Source organism: Emys orbicularis, chromosome 11 (genome assembly GCF_028017835.1).
Source record: "Emys orbicularis isolate rEmyOrb1 chromosome 11, rEmyOrb1.hap1, whole genome shotgun sequence".
In the NCBI taxonomy this organism is placed as follows: Eukaryota; Metazoa; Chordata; order Testudines; family Emydidae; genus Emys; species Emys orbicularis.
The window spans coordinates 38,492,413-38,509,626 of record NC_088693.1 but is presented as its reverse complement, the minus strand read 5'-3'; the positions used below and the strand labels follow the sequence as shown (position 1 = coordinate 38,509,626).

At 39.9% G+C, this 17,214-nt stretch overlaps 1 protein-coding gene across 1 annotated transcript in view; it reads right to left on the bottom strand.

The window, feature by feature from the left end:
• Nucleotides 1–17,214, bottom strand: part of UBR3 (ubiquitin protein ligase E3 component n-recognin 3) — a 204,835-nt gene that overhangs the window by 142,179 nt on the left and 45,442 nt on the right. The window contains exons 7-10 of the mRNA XM_065412946.1: nt 13,161–13,291; nt 9,024–9,252; nt 3,218–3,397; nt 1,764–1,897 (exon numbers count right to left, since the gene is read on the bottom strand). Of these exons, the coding sequence (XP_065269018.1) occupies nt 1,764–1,897; nt 3,218–3,397; nt 9,024–9,252; nt 13,161–13,291 (674 nt within the window). The remainder of the gene's footprint in view (nt 1–1,763; nt 1,898–3,217; nt 3,398–9,023; nt 9,253–13,160; nt 13,292–17,214) is intronic.

The window sequence follows — 17,214 nt, the reverse complement described above, 5'->3', positions numbered from 1 at the left end:
TGCTGTGGGTCCGTGTTATAATCTCTGTCCTTCATGCCCTTGGAGATTTTTTCAAATATTCCGGCATTTCATCTTTTGGAACAGAGTTCGGATAGCACGGATTCGTCTCCCCACACAGCGATCAGATGCAGTACCTCCCTTTCGGTCCATGCTGGAGCTCTTTTGCGATTCTGGGACTCCATGGTCACCTGTGCTGATGAGCTCTGCATGGTCACCTGTGCTGATCAGCTCGCCACACTGGCCAAACAGGAAATGAAATTCAAACGTTCGCGGGGCTTTTCCTGTCTACCTGGCCAGTGCATCTGAGTTGAGAGTGCTGTCCAGAGTGGTCACAATGGAGCACTCTGGGATAGCTCCCGGAGGCCAATACCACACTACCCCAAATTCGACCCAGCAGGGTCCATTTCAGCGCTAATCCCCTCGTCGGGGAGGAGTACAGAAATCGATTTTAAGAGCCCTTTAAGACGACAAAAATGGCTTCGTCGTGTGGACGGATGCAGGGTTAAATCATTCTAACGCTGCTAAATTCGACCTAAACTCGTAGTGTAGACCAGGGCTAAGTAACATCAATCATATTTAAATAGGCACTTCAAAGGATTTATGAGAGTGCTGTTACAGAGTTATATCCTCAGCTCTAACAGGTACAGCCTGAGATGTCCTTTGTTTGCCCATGCTATCTTTGTTTTCACTAAAACAATGCTTCTTTCAGAGAAGCAAACAGTAGCTTTTCTACTCTTCCACAGAAACAAGTCTCCAATATCATCATCCTTTTCAAAGCTCCTGTGAAGACACTAAAATCAAACTGGGGGTTTGATATTCTCATATACATTTCCTTGGTTTAAAGAGATTATTCTCTCAAACTCATAAGCAGGACTCCTATACATTGTACTATGCAGGTCAGAAGCTATTTACAGTATCATTCAGTTGGCTGGCAAAGACAGTTGTCCAGGCTTGGGTACAACCCTACATGTAACATGGACACCAACACCATAAGGACAGATGTTAGTGCCAAGTCTCATGTGGCCTTCTTGATGGCAGTTGTATCGCCTACTAGAAGAAAGCAGCAATTGGTGCACATATTACAGAACTCCAACCATTACTGCCCTCATCTAATGTCTTGATAAGCCAACAAAGGGGACTGGTTTGCTTTTTTTAAGCCCCCTTATTTGAAGTACAAATGAAAAGCCTTAATTCACCTAAATAGAAAAATAAATCTCAACACACTCAGAGGCTTCACACAATGAAGATTCTGGAAAAGCTTGTCCTGAATCATCAAGACAAACCGATGGGAACATTTCAGCCCGCAGGTATTGATGAAAGTCATGATTTAGTCTATGGAAAAATATTTGGTGCTCCAGCTGAGCAATTTGGAGAAAGAAAACCCTTCAGCCAAGAATGCTTTTACTCAAAAACTCCTCTCTGGTTTGTTTCGAAGATCTTCCAAGTGAAGATTTGAATTCATCACTCTTTTCTCCAGTCAAATGACTGGCCAAATCTAATGCAGAGAACATGGGTATAAACGTCTTCTAAAGGATGTGTGAGTTCTGTTCAAATAAAGCTTGACTACAAAATACTGCCTGATGTATTTTTTACTCAACTTCAATTTCATACACCATCCAGAAAGTAACACTGGATGGAGAACTGATAAATGACCCTAAAATCCAACTATTTGTAAAATTTGCTGAGACTACAAAAAGGAAGTTAAAAGTAGTTATTTATTTTTTAAAAAGACAAAGTAAAAATGAAAAAAATGTTTGCCTTACCCTAACTTTGCAATGTGATAGCAGTCCCCACATTGGCTGGGCACAGGCTTCCAGTTCAGCAGCAAATGCAGCATAGTAGGTCTGTGATTCAAACTCCACATGCTCATTTAATTCTCGCTTATTTAAATTCATACCTTAAAAGACATAAGCAGTGTTATACAACAGTATCTTTGTCTACCATTAAGTGGAATTTAGTATTTTTTTAAACTATACACACTTACACATATGCATACCTATACAGGGAGATGATATCCATGCAATACGTTTCAGAACGTGTGATCAATTGTACCTAAGTATCCACAAGATTAAGGATTTGAACTGAGCAGAGACCTTGAAAGTTGACTAGAAAGAGATCATTTGAGTAGAGAAAGTCTGGCCATGTTAGGCTAGCAACTCAAACACCCATGCTGAGTAGACATGTGATCTGAATTGGGCCCCTTTTAGTCTCAACTCCAAATCAATCAATGAGAATCTTTAAATTGACTACAAAATTTTGGATCTTTCCATAGAGGAAGCATGCTTTCCACTACGCAAACATTCAGGGAAAAACAAATCAATAAAAAATCCCCCACGCGTTTCCACATGTTAATACAAAGAATACCTAAATACGTCAAGTTCATTTTCCCTAGTATTGAGTTTAGGGCTTTGACACTGAAACATATTTCTATCAAAGTAATAACTTACACTGTTAGTACAACTTCTTGAGAACTTTGGCAGTGTGTAACCCAGTGCATTTTACTCAACCCCTCTGTGCCTGATCAACATGGGCTACATGGGTCTGTTAGAGCTTTATCTCCAAAGCCTAACATTTAAATTCAAGCCGTAGAGAGACTCATGCTTTGAGCTCTGGAGATCCTCAGCTGCCATGATACAAGTTGGGGCTTATCCAGAATTCAAATCATGGTGGGTCTCAAACACTTGAGACAAGTTTCCCTGACCAGAAGTAGTATGTAACCCATCAGTCAAATGTATTACGCATTCCCTGGTATGCCCCAATCCACAAGGGATACAAACCTATTACAGTTCTCATCTTGAGACCCTGCCCTCTTTAGTTCAAGCTATAGAAACTAATGCGTTTTAGATCTCGGACGTCTCTGGTTCAACGCCTGGTATTGGTCAAGATGTCAGTTGTCACAATTGCACCTCAGAAGTGCTTAATGCCTTTACATGTTCAGCCTTTGCATCTCATCAGTTGGCATTTCAGAAACAGAATTCTTTTGGCTTGAGTAATTTAGAGTAAACTATCCACTTCCAGAAATTTGCATCAGATTAATAATGAACATGCTAATGGATTAAATATTTATATATAAGGGTGTGTAAGGTGTATGTTATTGTAAACATTGTGCCACCTTTAAAAATTCTTGCTTAAGTACAGGAAAGAAAAGATTTGAAATTAGGCATATTCCAAAAAAGGTATTTATAATCACTGAATAAGCAAGCTAAAAGCCACCTACCTTGAAAGAATGATACAAAATTCATCCAAGTTACTAACAGACTATGATCCTCCAGGAATTTCTTAGCCACACTTTGGTGTGAAAGGATATTAATAAAATCACTAACAAGTGGCCAGTAAGTATTATTCTTTAATAGTGCTTCCCCGCAGTTCACTACGACATGTAAACTGTTTTCTTCATCTAGGAAAAAAGCGATTTAAAAAAACCCATCACAATGTTTTTTAAAGAAAAAATATAGTAACTACCATAGTGAACAATTAAAAGAATCAGGGTTTAAAAACAATTATAGCATGCACAGCATATGGCTGTAAAGAACTATTACTTACCTTATAGCAACGATTGTTCTTCAAGATCTTGTCATCTGTGTGGATCCCATTCTAGGTATACATGTCCCCCACTTGCGCGAGATTGGAATCTGAATAGTAGTGGCTGTTGGGCCATGCCTGCACTGCACATGTCCTTGTGCCCTGCCTTTCTAGAGCATAAACGGCATAGCAGTAGCAACTATTGCTCAGTCACCTTGCTAATTTAAAATCTCACGTAAAGAGGACTCCAAAAAAGCAGAGATGGAGGGGCAGCTTGTGACACACACACACACACACACACACACTCCTCCAAGAACCAAAGTTACTAGAAGGTAAGTAACTGTTCATTCTTCATGTGTCCATATGGCTCTCACTGAAGGTGACTAATGAGCAGTGCTCCATCTGGACATGTGACTGAGGAGTCCCAACTTTCACTAGCTAACTGATTATTGTAATACTGCCCTACCAAAATTGGCATCTGACCTCATGGCCAGGACCAGAGCATAATGTTTAACAAAAGTCAGGCATTACTCTAAGTAGCTGCCTTGCAGATTTCAGACATAGGGATGTTTCTAACAGACCTGACTGGAGGACAAGCCCATTTTACAGCAACTTTCAAAGTTTGTTTTCATTCTGCAGTGGAACATTTTCATGAAAACAAAGTTGATACAAAATGTCCTTTTTCAGACCGAAACCAGAGAGAAAGAGAGACAAAGAGAACGCGTACATACTGCCTAAGACCTAGGAGATCCAGGTACAAGTTCCAGATGTGCCTGATTCAGAGAAGAGTTTTTCCATCCCTGATCACTCTGAATCCCACCTTGAACCCCACATCCAGGACAAGTGCCATAGCCACCAGGCGAGTGAGTGAGTGAGTGAGACAGACTCTCCCCATTTCCCACACAAACTCACACACACGCTTCCTCCCCAATGAAAATTTTGTCAAAAGCAATATGTTTAAACAAAACAGCATATTTTGGTGAAATTTCGTTTAGTCAAAAATGTTCCAACCAGCTCCAGTTTCTAAAGCATGCAGAGGAGGCAGTTTGCACTCTAGGGAAATGGAGCTTTGATGTTTGGAAGAAGAGGTGTATGAGACATGCCTTTGATTAGCAACTCTCGAGATATGGCTCAATGTGAATGCCGCGTCTCCTCAGGTGCACTACCGTCACAACTAGGTATTTAGTGAAGACTATTGGTACTGTGGAGAGAACAAGTTGTAGCACTTTGTAGTGATATGATTGGGCCCTACGAGGAATTGCAGGTTCTTCCTATGGGCCAAGTGGATCACAATATGGAAGTATACATCTTGGCGGTTGTGACGCTTCTCAGGGTTATGGCCAGGGTTGTGCAGCACCTCGTCACCACCCATCCTTAGCTCACCCCAGTATCTCCTCCAGCATTAAACAGCCAGACCGGCTCTGCGCCTCTATTTATATAACAAGCCTGCTGACAGCTTGCCTTTAGGTGAAGTATACCTGGGTGTACCTCTGTAGCCCCAGACATAATTCCAACAATCTGTTGTCTTCACTTGGAAACAGGGTACCTTCTGCTGCTTGTCTTTCCCGTAGTGAATCTCCCCTGGAGACTTTGCAATCTCTTGATTAGCATTTTGCTCAGTCTGTAAATAGGCATTCGTTGCAAAGTATATAATATTAAGTTTACATATAGCCACGTCAAGTTTCTTTCAGGTGGGAGATGCTTATCATCAACTTTTGGTGACCAGTCCCAACTCACAGACCTTAAGAGCATAATTTTCAGGAAAGAAGGATGGAGTGAGAGAGAACCTTACATATTATCTGTACATACATTTCATAAGGATTATGATCATCAGTGTGACACAAACTTTTGGTAGAGACCTTACATAACCCCCTTTAACAAATTATTATATAGGGAGAAGACCCAAAGAATCGCTGTGCCCACTGCCAGTTGGCATCAAGAAGTCCCTGGGTGACAGAGGTCAAGAGCCACAAACCAGTCTTGTGCCTGAAAAGAAGGGCTGAATTTAAGACTGTGTATAAATTTGTTCAGTCTTCTCAGGTCTAGAATAGCTAACAAAGTATCAGGAGCAGGGGCCTCTTTCCCTGAACTTTAGAGGTAACTCCTCTGTGGCTCCTAGGCAAAGAAGGGTACCCACTTCTTTTAATTGATTATAAGAAGGGTCTCTGAAGACGGATAGTGAAGGGGAATGGGTAGGGGGCCATGGACTGGAATTGGATGGAATATCCATGTGAGACAACTTCCAGCACACACGTCTGTTATTCCAGTCCAAGCCCGACAGAAGAAAGCCAACCAGCACCTCAAGAAGGAGGTCTGGGCATAGCCCTTGCCCGATCTGAGTGTGGCTCTCAAATCTCATGACAAACCTGCTGTCTTGAAGCAAGTGTAGTCTGGTTAGTGACTAAGGAAGATGACAGTCTCATACAAGATTACCTCGGCTTCTTCCTGGATGGTTACTCAGAGGACTATTGTGGGCAGCTGGGTGTCTTCTGTCTAGTCTCCCTTGCCCCTGATATTTAAAGGGCCTGTGAATGGGGCAGAGGTGTAAATGCCTAGTGAGCCAAGTATCTAGTATCTGGTGTCTTTTTAGGGTGCATAGTGCATCATTGGTACATATGGTGAGTAAGTCTGTACACTCGAAGGACAAGTCCTCAATTGTATTCTCCACCTCCCTAGGGATGAAAGAAACCTGTAACCATGATGCTCTGCACACAATCACCACAACAGCCAGGGATTTAGCGGCCACGTCCAATGCATCCATGGCTGTCTGTAAAAGAGGCCTCTGCCATTGGTTGTCCTTCAGTAATAATGGCTTTAACGTAGAGTACTGAGGGAGTTTGGCCAGAAAGGGAGATACAACTATCTGACCTAGGGCAGAGTTATTTGACAAACAAAGTTTGACAGTTACCTACTTGTAGCTGGAGTGATGCTGACAAATAAGCCTTCCTTCTAAAGAGAAGAAATTTATTTGGGTCCTTAGGAATGTTCTTGGACAGTTTGGTTATCAGTCTTTTGGGGGACTGGTCTTCCTTTCCACTCTTTTAGCATTTAGAGGCAATGTGGCTAGCATCTGCCATAGAATTTTAGCTGGTTCTAAGATGCCCTCATTAATTGGCAATGCTAGTCTGGCAGAAGAGGAGGAATGCAATATGTCAAACAGCTTGTAAGCTTTTTCTTCAATTGTTGAGGTTTCTATTTCAAAGGTCTCAGCTAAACGAGAGAGCATCTCCTGAAAGGCTCCAAAGCAGGTATGGGAGTCAAGGAAAATGCCTCATCGGGACTATGAAAGATGTTCCCGAAGCTCAAGACATGCCAGTTTCTCCTCTGTCAGCTGTACTTGTTCCTCCCTGTCTTCAGATGGGATTCTGGCAATTGCTGCAGAATGGGAGCATGACCTTCTGCATTTTCTTGAGTGATAGGAGGGAATTAGGTTCCAAGATGCTCTAGACAGAAGTCCCCACTATGCCCAGAAGGGACAAGGGAGAATAGGATAAGGCTGGTTTTGGTCAGGCTAGTTAGGCCACTGTCATTCCTGAGATGGATAAGTCAGAAATCTGGAGTGCCCTGATTGTAGAGAGAGACTTTCTCCTGATCTGTGTGAATGGCGAGAAGATTCTCCGCTGTAAGAGAGGTGTGTCCCGGAGATGAATAAGAGTAGACTGCCTCCAAAGATAAGACTGATTTTTGAGGTGACCTCAGTACCATGAGGTCAGAGACTCATATCGACACTGAGTGCAGTGCCATTGGTGCCAGAAATATAGGTACCTCCTCTAACATTAGATTGGACAGTACCATTAATGTGTCAATGCTGGTACTGGGGCCAGTAGTTTGTGGTTGCCAGCACTGTCAAATATAAGGCACCCTCAGTGCCTACATATCTTCAGTATAAGCTGGAAGTTGAACCAGCATCCCTTGGCTCCTGTCACACCAGCAGACCAAGTGCTCAGTTCCTCGGAGGAGAGTAAGGGCTTAAGCATCTCCTCATAGGAAGAGAGAGTTTTCATATCTCCCTTGCTTTAGTAAGGAGGCGGTAGCGGTTTTTGGTGCTGAAGTAATAGCTGGGACCAATATGGTCAGATGGTCCCAGATCCTTGACAGACAGTGCCATGGATTTTTTTGCCAGTACCAGCATTAAGTGTTGTATGCTGGCTAACAAGGGCACTGGCTAACTGGGACTTGGACATGACCAGTCCCATCTTAGAGGTCAAGGCCTGTTCTTCAGGGTCTGAAGTCCCTTTCATTGATTGTCCAAGAAGATTCAACTTCAGCAGAACATCTCTGGATTTTCTTGTGCCGGTAGAAAACAGCATATAGGGCAACAGTCTCGTACATGGTTCTCACCAAGACAAAAAATGCCTGCTGTTGTGACAGTTTGTAATCAGAATGAGTCTGTCACAGGACTGGCACTGTTCGAAACCTGAGGGCTTTGAATCTGTTATTGTAAGCAAAGATAGCGGCATAAAACACCAAGCAGAAATTTTAAATTTTCATTTAAAAAAAAAAAAACAGATTTTTTTTTAAATCCTTTTTTTGGCGGGGGTGGGTGGGGAGGGGAAATAAAATTAAAAAGGGGGAGTTTGTTGAGAATTATGCCTCGCTAATTAGCCAAAAGAGAAGAATATTCCACTAAGGGGTAGTGAACAAACACCTTGTTCTGTCTCACTGCCACAGACAGTAAGAGGGAACTGAGGGACAGCTGCAGCCACTCTGCCCTGTATACCCTTTGGGTTGGGGCATTCATGAGAACTCACAGGGCACATGAGCAGCCCAAGGGACACAGCTATTCAAAGATTCCAGTCTCACGTGCATGAGGCACATGCACACTTAGAATGGGATCCATGCTGACACACACTCAAAGAACCACCACTGTTTCTCACAGTCTTTCATAACAGTACCCACTACATTAAAAAAAACAAAACAAAAAAAAGGCTGGAAAAATAAAGAAAAAGCTATGTATAATTTTGCCCAACTATTTCAAGAGCAGTTCTTCCTAGCTTGAAAAGCATGTCTTCTTTAAATCAAAGTATTGTATTAGATAAGGTGTCCAATCTGTAGCCCTCAAGAGCAACATTGTTAGGAAAATTTGTATTGCATTATAAACTGAAAGTGTTCCTTGAGCCATGCCTGGCAATTTTAAATGGTAGTATGTGAATCAGCCCTTTTGCTACAGGGAGCTAGTAGGGGACACCACTTCCCTAACTGCCTCCTGTCCCTTTTCTCTGCAGTACCAGAAGCAGCATAGAGCAGGGAGCACTCGTATCAGCAGCCTTCCCACTGTCTACTTGCTGCTTTACAGGGGAGGGAAAGAGTAGTTCTGGTCACTCCACTGCCTACATCCCTGACAGGCTGTGACTGCACAAGAAAGAGCAGGATATAAACTCAACTGGCTCTGCCTGAACCTAGTTCTGAAAAGTTAGGGGCTAAACTCAAAAACAGAAGATTAAACATTCAGTACAAGTCTCTTGTTTGATATTATTAACGAAAACAAGAATTCAACTTACCTTGCAGCTCACTTTTAATAAGACAACTTTCCATCATATATAATAGGACAGTGACCATAATATCCAACAGTTGACATTCTTCTGTCACTTGACGTGCTAGCTCTTCATTGCTGAATAACTGAACACTGATGTGCACAATTCTATTAGACATAGTGTCCGATTCATGGCTTTTCTTCAGTGTTTTCATAATAAAAGCATAATGCTGAACAAAAGTTTTAGTAAAGGCAATCTGCAAATTTAAAAATAAAAAGAATTTTAATATTACAATAGTTATAGTTCCTCTTATTTCAAAAAAAAATTATTCTCAAACATACAATCAGTATTTCAGAGAAACATCACATTTATCACAACACATCAAAAATCAGTGGTCCATCTTATCCAATATCCTGCTTCAGAGGAAGGTGCAAGAAATCTCACAATGGAATATCCTTCCCTTCTCAACCTCCATCTTATATAATTGCATGTGTTCTCATTACCCATATAAACAACTCATCTTTTTTAATATCTTGGTTCTTATGACTGAACCCTTAATTGTAGCATAACTGTTCACTTACAGAAGGAACTAATCTAATCCTACAAAACTCTTGCTATCAATATCTTCTGACAATGGGTTCCACAAGCCAATTAAACATTGTATAAAAACTCATTCCTACCAGTTTTAAATTTGCCATCTTTTCCATTAGATAGCCCCTTGTTCTTGTATTCTGAAAAGGATAAACAGGAGCTTCCAACTTAGCTTCTCTACCATTCACTGTTTTATATATTTCTATAATATCTTCTATTGGTAATCTCTCTAAACTAAAAAAAACAGGACTAATGTTTTCAATATTTCCTCATCAGGAAGTCTTTCTGTGACTTTAATTTTCTTTCCCTGTCACTAGATCCCAATATTTTCTTCTAGAACCTTTTCCAGATAGGATGACCAGAAATGAACAAAGTATTCAAGCTGAAAGTGTACCACTGATTTAATTAATGGCAATATTAAAATTTCAAGTCTATTATTCAGTATTACTATTATTATAATATTTTATCTATCTATTATCATGATATTCTAACATCATGCTTGATTTTTTAACTGCTGCTGCACATACAGCAACTGTTCTCACTGAGTTGTCCGCAACGTCATCCAGGTCTTTCTCATAGATGGTTTCAGTTAAGATGGAACTGCAGTGTATATAAGCAGTTCATATTATTTACCAACATTGAATTTCATCTGCCATCATGGCTTCCCATATATTTATCTTTGCTAGGTCCCTCTGGGGTTCCTTTATTGCCTTCTCTAGTGCCAGGGGATGTTGTGAAGGCCAAAACTATAACAGGGTTCAAAAAAGAACTAGATAAATTCATGGAGGATAGATCCATCAATGACTATTAGCCAAGATGGGCAGGGATGGTGTCCCTAGCCTCTGTTTGCCAGAAGCTGAGAATGGGCGACGGGATGGATCACTTGATTACCTGTTCTATTCATTCCCTCTGAATCACCTGGCTTTGGCCACTGTCAGAAGACAGGATACTGGGCTAGATGGACCTTTGGTCTGACCCAGTATGGTGGTTCTTATGTTCTAGGTTTGATTGTCCTAAATAATTCTATCATCTACAAAGGTTTACCTCGTCATTGTTAAACTTTTTTTTCCAGATCAGTAATTAATATATTGAAACAATATCAGTCATAGTACGGCTCCTTGGGGCACTCCACTATTAACGTTTCATCATGTTATAAACTGACCTTTTATTTATACTTCTGTCTTTTAGCCAATTTTTAATTCATTTCAATTCCAACTTAAGTGCTACTGCTGTTCTAAACTACCACCATATGGACTTGCTTAGTCTGAAGAGATGAGATAATGCAAGCTGTCTTGGTGATGACAGAAAATTTTCAGCTCAAGAACTAAAATCCCACGTCTAGTCTAAAACTTGTCCTTTGAATGTGTTAAGTCTTTCTGGAATATAAAGTAGGCATTTTAAGGCTACCTTTAAGCCAACTGTAGCTTCCATGGTCTGAGACTACAAAATCACTACTTCACTTTACCCATGTCTGTCCACACCCTGAAATACATGGCCCATTTTTATTAAGAGCACTGCAGTTTGCTACTTTTATCTGAACTGATTCTCCACAATACTGTGAAGCATAAAGGGACCATAAACGGCTCTCAAGGAACCCTACACACACCCCAGAATAAAGTAAGCCCAGAGTAGCGGACATGTCTGGAGTACACTGTGCTTTGATTATTCTTGGCTGGAGGATGGCCTACAGATACCATTCAAGCCAGAACATAAATTACAGTGGATGAGACTATATTTCTGCAGGAATGAAAAAAGAGAATCTAGGCTTATTAGAGAGACAAGGTGGGGGAGGTAATAACTTTTAGAGACAACAGAAGTTGGTCCAATAAAAGACATTATCTCACTCACCTTGTCTCTCCAATATCCTGGGACCGACGCAGCTACAACACTGCATAAAATCTATCCCTATAGCATTCAGTGGGCCAAAGAGCACCAGCAGAGGACCATGTAAAATTTTGATTCTTCTGCTGAAAGCCAAATAACTGACTCCTGACATTCCTATCCAAATTTAGGCTGGATTTATACAGAGACGGTTACTCTTGAACTATCTATGCACTACAGAGTTTATTTCCATTTAAGAACTTTATTTCTTGTGGTACTGTACAGCAATAAGAAACTGAACTAACTGGTGATCTTGTGGTCAAGATATTAGACTAGATGCAGAATATCTGGTTTAGCTGTATCAGACACTTCTCTCTGTGCCTCAATTCCCCATCTGTAAAAGGTAGGTAATCCTTCCTTTCTCCAATAGCTTGTAAATTCTTTAGGCAGGACTGTCTCTTACGACATTCATTTAACATTTAAAAAAAGGAAAAACTGGTACAATTCAATGACTGAACTGAGCTAATATGTAGTATACAACTTCACAGAATAACTTTGCAATCTTCACCATTCCTTTCCCTTCACTTGTGTCTCTTGTTACATCAGATCTAGTAGGACTCCTAAGCTCCTTGGGACAGGATCTGTATGTTACTTGTTTTGTAAAGCACTAGAACTGGTTTTAAAATGGTGGTTTCCTCCCTGCAGAAGATTTCCTCTTTTTGTCCCAAAAACACAATCTGAACAAACTTGGTTTTCTGATTTCCTAAAATTTGAGGAAAGTAGACACTTTCTGCAAAAATATAATTAGGTCAAAAACCCAATTTTCTGCCAAAAATAAGTTTGATTTAAAAAAAAAAAAAAAAGTGACCACTCCTACCTGACACACTTCAGGTGCTGTAGAGATAATAAGGCATAATGTTCTGCTTCCAAAAGTCATTAGTTAACACACATTAAAATTAGTAAGTCTCAACAACAGCAGATATTCTTTCACAATAAAGATGCTGAACCAAGTCATTTCTTATAACCAGATGAGATACGAGTTATTATTTATTCCTTAGTTTATTATAGGTGGCATAGGTAAAAATGTCTATAGTTAAGCCTGACACTTTTCAAGAGATTTTAAATTAGCAACAGAGGATTGAGGAAACCTAATTAAAAACTATATAAAGCAGTCAAGCTAATTTTTATCATAGAAAAAATATTGTATTAACACATCCTCCTGCCACAAGAATTACATGCACTGGACCTTTAACTGAACTAGTTCTAAAGAGTATATTAACAGTAACAAAATATCTTAGGAGCAGACGTCTCTTCCCCATCCTAAATGTCTGATGTCTAAGGAAACTTGGGGGGTGCGGGAGAGAGGGGTGTAGAGAAACAGTTTGTTGATATTGCTCTTGCTCCAAGACTGGAAACTAAAACTGTGAAGGCTTGTAGGTATCTTCAGAGAGCTAGATCTTATAAAGTCTAACAAAGCTTATGAGCTATAAAGGAAATAGCCAAAACAACAAAACAAACACAATACTCTGGCTCCTGAAGGAATTTTCAGGCCAACCTGTTTTGTCCACATCTCCTTCCATGTATTGTACGGCTCTGGGCATACCAACAAACCCTCAAATAATAAAAGAACACAGGGTTTGTTATATTAATGATTTATATCAACCATATGCGTACTCATGCAAGATGCAATACAAGTCGAAAGTAAGTGAGTAAAGGAAATTGTTTTGGGAGGGAAGGCGGGCATGCAAATACCTTATAATCTTGATCTGGTAGCATGTTGAGTAAGAAAGTTACCATCTTTTGTGGAAATTCATATTTTATTGTCCAAAATAATAATTCTTCAAGAAAACATTTATGCTTTAAAACATCCATGATGGACTGATCTGCATAAAAAGTAGGAGAACAGAGGGGGGGGGGGGGGAAGACTTCAGAATGACTTTAGGTTTTGTAAAGGACATTCCAACCTTAGTTTATTAATATTCTATTTAACTTACTAGATGCAAATATCTAAGAATCAGGAACATCTTAATGCTACCATCCTGCTAATGTTGATAAAAGGGTTTTTTAACACTTGAGGAAAAAAGTTAACTATCACCAATACTGTATAGAGTATATGCTTGAAATGGTTTCATGTATAGAACTCCTGCAGTCATCAATGGAAGTCCTCAGTACAAATCAGCTGCAGAATCAGGCCCTTATACAGAACCCAATCTATCAGCCTTACACTGGGTATTGACTTACTCTGCAAATAGTTACATTGGGCCAGACCTTCAGCTGATGGAAATTGTCATAGTTCCAGTGACTTCAACTGAGCTACAACAATTTATACAAATTGAAGATTTAGTCATTGACTTCAGTGGGATTACTGATGGAGTACAGTAATATTCAACAGGAGCAAGTGTGGCAGAATCTGACCCACACTAATTGAATGTTAAAACTGTGACATAAATTAGGTGTAATTCCTAAAAACATATGTGATCTGTTTGCAAACTTTTAAACCCTTTAAATAAAATTTAACACTTACATAATATTTTAATTCTTCAAATCAATTTACATACAAAGAATACATTCTCAAAACAATCTTGTGAAGTAGGCAAGTATTATCCCAACTCTATAAAATGAAAAAAAAAGATCAATAAAGCAGCTTTTCCGAAAATTATAAACCAAGTTAGTAGTAGAACAGGGATCAAAACCCAGTTTATCTCAACTCCCAGACTCATTATGAGTCTACTAGATCACACAGTGTCTTCACTGTCCTTCAAAGCTGTAATACTTACTATTCACAGATAACATAACCTGGCCACTCCTACAGCATGGAGAGATTTATGCAAATATAACCCTCCTGTACCTATTGGAGTCAACCGGGCTAGGGGAAAAGGAATCTTGCCCCAGAGGACGGCAAGCAGCAATAATGCCACCTCTCCCCCAGAGAAGGCAGAGATAAATTCCAACTGGCTCCCCCAAATCAGGGCAGGCAGTGCAAGAAATGCTGAATCAGTGCATCTCCTGGCCTGGCACTGTTCCCCACCCCTCCAAGCCAGACCCAATCATCTTGTGGAGTGTATTGGATGACTTTTGGCCCAACGGTGAAGGGGGATTTGCTAGCATTTTGTGCCACTTTGCCCGCTCCAGGTGAGCTTACCACCAGCAGAGCCAACATTCCACAGTCACATGCCAGTGGTGGTGGACTCTGACCACTATGTTAGAATTTTCAGAAATTGTTAAAATATCACAAGAAATATGAATTTAAACTTGAGAGGCATTTTCATGAGGAGTCTCTTTTTCTAATCCAAACAAAGAAAAAAAAAATCTATGTTCTGGAAGCGTGATATCAGAGAATTCATTTTTATCTCTCTTAATCCTGAATATTCCATCAAAAATCACCAGTCACTTACTACAGCAAGCATGCAACAATAATTTAGGGTCTCATCCTCCTCCCTTTTAAAAAGATGTGTGTATGAATTTACTACTGATTAAAGATGCAAGCTTGACAGCCATGCAGATTGAAATCATCCATCTGCACAACAGACCCAATGATTACGAGAAGTAATGCTTCCGCTCTATTCCGGGCTGATTAGGCCCCAAATGGAGTAGTGTGTCCAGTTCTGGGCACCACATTTCAGGAAAGATCTGGACAAAAGCGGGAAAGTCCAGAGAAGAGCAACTAAAATGATTAAAGGTTTAGAAAACATGACCTATGAAGGAAGATTGAAAAAAGTGGGTTTGTTTAGTCTGGAAAAGAGAAGACTGAGAGGGAACATGATAACAATTTTCAAGTGCATGAAAGGTTATTACAAGAAAGAGGGAGGAAAAATTGTTCTTCTTAGCCACTGTGGATAAGACAAGACGCAATGGGCTTAAACTGCAGCAAGGGAGGTTTAGGTTGAACATTAGGAAAAACTTCCTAACTGTCAGGGCAGTTAAGCACTGAAATAAATTGCCTAGGGAGGTTTTGGAATCTCCATCATTGGAGATTTTTAAGAGCAGGTTAGACAAACACCTCTCAGGGATGGTCTAGATAATACTGAGTCCTGCCATGAGTGCAGGGGACTGGACTAGAACTAGATGACCTCTTGAAGTCCCTTCCAGTCCTATGATTCTAGGTACACTTCAGATATTCTAATATGTGGACACCAATAATGTATGCTGTTCACACACACTCATTATCCACTGCTGAAGTGCAGCTTCCTCAGACCAGAAACATGGCAGTTTAACGGTGCATAACAACTCTACACAACAGCCTGAGGACAGGGAGGGACCACCACCAGATCCAATTTTACCTGCTGAAGAATTTAGAAAGAGAGCTCTTATCCAAGTTTGTCTAGGACATCAAAGCCATTACTCCTATGCTTGTGAAAAGTATTATGCAATTTTTTTATAAATAAAAAAAAAATAGTGTCTATAGGGTTGAAAATGTCTTATAAATTAGATCGTTTAGATGGACGAGTGTTTTAGAAACAGCAAAACAAAACAAAGAGAAAAGAACAATTTTATAATACGCTGCTCAATACCCAAACCCACATTTTGTACCGAAGTGTCACCTAAGTCTTTTAAATCTTCTTTTTATTTTTCCCTATCACCACAAAAGAATAAATTTATAGCTGTTGAAAACTCTTCTCCTGGGATATCAGTGTTAGTATGCCAAAGTATCACGAATGCATAGCCTGCTGTGAAGACAGTACCATTAAAGATCTATGCTGGGGCAGGGAATCTGCTTTTATGAAGAGGTAAAATCTGTTTTTATTCAATACTCAGTTTTCTAAAATTTTCTTTTAATACTCTTATTTTATACCCTATAGGTCATAAAATACGAATACTGAAAACTTCAGAAAACTATGTAATATTTAATAAAAACAGAAACTTACCTTTCCCCCACTGGCAGACTCCCTCCTCTGGGGCTGACATTAGGAGCTATCAACATCACCAGCAAATGACTTTGAGATGCCTCAGAGGGGGGGAGACTACAAGCCTGGGGGAAACGAAAGGTTTAATTAAAAGAATCATTTTGCTGAAATGCCTTAAATGATGTCCATTTAGGCATTTGACAGCTTCTAGGCCTGAATTTCCTGCCCCACAATAGAAGTTCACTTTTATTAAGGAAACTGCATTATTTCTGGAGTCCTGAGGATTTTACTTTATCTTTTAGGAACTTCGGTTAAACTGTAAAGACTCATAGAAGTGTCTTAACTAGCGAGCTCCCTTCTCTGCTTTTGTGTCTTGTCTCTGAATTGTAAGTTCCTGAAAAGCAAACTATGGTTTTCTTATAACATTTCAATATATTTCCTAAATTTTAATTGCCAATTACAAAAATTGCCATTGTTAAAACTATAGTTATATCTTCTTTTCTAGCCTCTCTATCTCTATTCTGCCCAGTATATGTGAAACATCGTAAATTATAATTTTCATCTCCCACCATCACAACTCCTTCAAATCTCTGTGTTCACTTCCTGTACCTTTCCATTTCAAATTCAAACTCCACATCCTCACTTTCAAGTCTTTCCAAAGCTTTGTTCATTGCCTTCATTACTGTTTTCCCTGCAGATATTCCCTTCTTATGCCTTGTGGCTACCCAGTGCTATCTTCCTGTCTTGTCACACCTACAAGTAATGGTATAATGTAATTTTAAAGAAAGGGAGGCATTTGTCTCTTGAAAATATCGGTATGGAAGGCATTAACAATTGCCATTAGCACCTTTTCAGAACAACGAACCTAGCAACAAAAAGCATAAGACATGGATATTCTCCCACCTCCAATCCCCAAAGGGCTAAATCCTGATGTACTTTGTCAGTCATTCTTCAGATAAAAC